At 32.3% G+C, this 4,214-nt stretch overlaps 1 protein-coding gene across 1 annotated transcript; it reads left to right on the top strand.

Moving 5' to 3' along the window:
• Positions 1-2,130: 2,130 nt before the first annotated feature.
• LOC132746884 (katanin-interacting protein-like) lies at positions 2,131-3,822 on the top strand (the record flags this gene model as incomplete). Its single annotated transcript, XM_060736161.1, has 3 exons — positions 2,131-2,334; positions 2,702-2,851; positions 3,153-3,822. Coding segments are annotated over 3 exons (1,024 nt in total), but the record flags the coding sequence as incomplete, so codon positions are not given.
• Between the last annotated feature and the right edge of the window lie 392 nt (positions 3,823-4,214).

Raw genomic sequence — 4,214 nt, 5'->3', positions numbered from 1 at the left:
ATGAAGATCAATTTTGCTGCAAAAACATACCCCCAGGATTTAAGATATATTGAAAGTTAAGTTGCGTTATTTGTTATTAATAATTTAGCAATAGTTTTCTATATACTTTTATTACAGAGAACTTTAATAAAAAGATCACAAATGATTGTTGTGGTTAATTGTATTTTCTGATCGCAAGATCAGTAAATACATAGCTAACATCCACGGTCTAACACAAATTTTCCTAACAGACCTAACAACGCAAAGTAGTTCTCACTCAGAACTGCTTAAAAACCAGCAATTTAAAATAAAGAATAATTTTTAATGTATGCATTTAACGAATTACAGTGCATTAAAAGTTTAGAGTAGTCAATAGAAATATGAGGTTACAATCACAAATTTCGTGGATGAATATCTTTTTTACCCAATGAAAAATGTTCGGCTATTTCCGTAAAGCTTAATCAATGAAAATGCTATTTTTAGCTATGTCGATTACCGAATACTCCAGAGCGTAGTACACAAATAAATCTGACTGTCAAGTAGTGGAATATATACATGTCGTACAGTTTTGGCGAGAAGATTTTCGCTAAATTATTTTCATCAGTGTTAAACAACAGGTTTATAGTGAAGAAAATACCTCGAAATTAGTAAGGATTACAAACACGGAATGGAAATTCTCAATTTAGAATTACAATGTATTTGTTATTATTCAAGCTACACTTCACCGTGGTGCAGAGGAAGCGCGCTCGTTTAAGGTGTGAGAGGCCCATGGTTCAAATCCTAGTCGAGGCAACTTTTTTTTTGAAGTGTCTTTTTCTGTACGAAATCTGCTGTGGTCATAGTATTAATTTAACAATAGGTTTATCTCTTAGATTTGGTTGGCTAAATTGCTAATCATGGTCATGCAACTACATAGTTAGGTGAAGAAGCAGGTGCTTGTTTTGGTTGAGTCTATTATGTTTTGTTTAGGGGGTTGAGTTGTCATACACAAATTTACAATTTATATGCATTTATTTTTTTCCAATGATTGTTATTATCTTAAATGCTTCTGGGATTGTTGTTTTATCACTTCATTTGTAAATAAGATTGTTATATGTCTTTTAACGGAATAATTTTAATAAACACGAAATTAGTTCACACCTACATGTGTATTGGTAACGTGATGGTTTAAGCCAATGAAAACACGTCAATATTATTATACTCAGGCAGAGAAAAAGTGTGCAAAGAGTAAATCGATAATCTTTATGTAGCCAGCAAACTTTGAATTGCAAGTATTTTTTCATATCTTTTCGGCAGGATAAACTGTCCGAGGATTCGTATCGTAAAATGGCTGCCATTTACAGTATCAAGTGATTATCCCAAGCACCACCGCGACTTAGCGCGGGAATTTTAATTATAGCTAACCTCGGCGCGTATACCTTTTTCATATTTTATTGTAATAAATATTTACAAACTGTGTATTTCGTTTTTTTTTTTAAATAATCATATCTCAAATCTTTGACTATGATTTACAATGAAATTCTACCTTAAGTGTATTAAAAAGGTTTTTAATTTCCTGTAATTTTATTTTGTGATTATGCTTCAAAGCAGTCAATTGACCGTGAATTTTCTTTTCATATTTTGATTCCAATGAAATCATTTTTCTCATCTGAAGGCATGCAACTTTAATATGGTGATACATTAATTACATTCCATGAAAATGTTTAAAGATATAAAACATCTCATGACATGTTTGTTCATTTTACATTACACCTTTAATTCAGCAAACATAAAGTCTTCACAAAAAGTAGTATGCAATCGTACCTATATTACATACGAATGTATGTAATATTTTTCTTGTTTAAGGAAGTAGCCACGATATGCAAGGATAAAGTATGGCTGTCAAAAAAAAATGAAAATGATTTTTTGATGCAACTCTAGTCATGCAAAATTCCATATGTATCAATCTCAAACTGTTATAGACGCAGTCGCTGCGTAAGATTAATTATAGTATATAAAAATAAACTTATATAGGAAAATACATACAGATAGTCAGTATGATTTAGATTGCAAAGATCAGAAAATACCACAGAGGTTGCAGCCCTTTGATGTATTATAGTAGTGTATCACGTTATGTATGGTCATTAATACGTTGTTGTTTTTATATTTAAGAAGTCGTCGGAGGATGAGAGTGTAATAGAGATACATATAGAGGTGACGTCTAACTGGGGTCATTCTATGCGACTAGGACTCACTGAGATACAGGTGTATGACCAGAACAACACTCTGTTACCTATTAGCGCTGCTGATGTCACAGTTCATGGTGCTGAAGAATGCAAGGGCACTCTTGATCTACTCTTTAATGGAAAATTCAAGGTGAGTCAAAAATTGTTTTATTTCATGAGTGAAAAATTATTTCATTCTTATTATCAGCATTTATTCATAGAAACAAAACTAAAGTTATGTTTGCACTAGAGAAAAGTGGGACAGCAATGTAAGACCAAACATATATATACATTTGTTTTAAAGATGAAAGTTTTTTTACCCTTTTGTTGCAAAAATTTGGTAATGAAAACTTCCACAAGATTATATCCTTTTCTTTAAACTAAAAGTTGTCAATAGAGGTTAATTATTGGAACAAGTAGGTTTAATACTAATTTACAAACATGGTACAAAAAATTGTAACTGGCTGTTATGATTACTGAAGTTTTAAGATATTACAGTGCATATTTTTTTTCTACAGACAAATAAGGAGAGGAATATGTGGAGTTGCCGGTATCATGCCAGAAGACCAGTAGAGTTTATGATCAATGTTAGAAATCAAAATTCAAAATCAGGGGAGGAGTTCTCCCTATCTCAGATGAAAATATGGAACTTTAATAAGAGTATAGCTGTATGTATAGTCTCTCTATATCATCTAAATGAATGCATTCAATATTTGTTGCTTTTTAGAGTCCTTAATGCATAACAACTTATATGTACTGATTACATTAAAAAACAAATCGTGTGTGTATTGGAAAAGAATGTGTATCTAATTCTTTTGGATTTGTCAAAAATCTTTCTTTTAGAGTAATATGGAAATAAATGGCATTTAAGTTAAAGAGAATTTTTTTTTTTTTAAATAATAAAAAATACTTAAACTTAATTAAATTGTATGGTAAAACAATGAATCAGAGTACATTTATCTGTTACAGGAACTTGATATAGGGGTTAAAGATGTAAGGGTATTTGTTGGAACTGAACTAGTCTTTTCTGGGCCAGTGGAGAAAGGATGTGGAAATCAAGTGTTTGATTATTGTCATGTGATACCAATGAAACCTCAAGGTGCTCTTAAAAATGGCTCAAACCCGGAAATAGAGGTAGAAAAAGCGGATTCTCCAGAAGTGCCAGTTCCAAAGAAAAGAAGTAGTGCTGTAAGTTCTAGTTCTACAGAAAAGATAAATAGAAAGAGAATGATAGAAGAGAGAAGGAAGGAAAATTTAACAGGGAGTTCTAGTAGAGACAGTGTTGAACAGTCTGTGGATAAAAGTCGTAACCGGCCACCTGTTTCACCAAGAGGTGAAAGGTCACCATCACCTGCTCCAAAGTTTCCTGTTAATAAATCACCAAGGGAACCAGCATCTGTCAATCATCGTAGTATTTCACCCCGTCCAAGCCAAGATCGTAAGAAAACGTTCCGTAGTATTAGCATGTCATCACAGTCTTCAGCATCGTCTGGTGGTGATTCAGCACCTAATTCCAGACCGACTTCCGGGTTGAAGAGCCCTGCTGCACGTAGTGAAACAAGGACGATAAATCATCCTGTCCTAGGAAAGAATGCCTCATATAGTAATCAGGGGTCAGACAGCCTCAGTGAAAATGAAGGTAGGAAATGTTTTTGAATAACATACAATTATGTATAGCGTTTACTTTGCTTATGATGTTACAAGTGATTTAGATACTAATATTTTGTCCTGAAAATGAACAATTAAGTATTGTTGCTTAGTAATGTTTAGAATGACTACATCTGTTATGATCCTATTTTATGACGTAATGTTACATGATGATATGCATTATTTTCTTACTCTTTTTATTCAACAATACTACATGTATTTCTTTTATATCTGTTTATGGATCTTTACTTAGCATCATTTGAAAGATTGTTTATGTAAGAAGTGGGAATGTCATGTTGACACTGGTTGACAACATTGTTTTTTATGGTGATGATTTTTAGTAGCCATAAACATTCAAGATAAAGTCATAGTGCTGGTATTTAC

Source organism: Ruditapes philippinarum, unplaced genomic scaffold (genome assembly GCF_026571515.1).
Source record: "Ruditapes philippinarum isolate M1 unplaced genomic scaffold, ASM2657151v2 ctg21457_1_1_1_1, whole genome shotgun sequence".
Taxonomy (NCBI): Eukaryota; Metazoa; Mollusca; class Bivalvia; order Venerida; family Veneridae; genus Ruditapes; species Ruditapes philippinarum.
The sequence above is the reverse complement of the archived record's forward strand: the minus strand, read 5'-3'. Positions and strand labels throughout refer to the sequence as shown.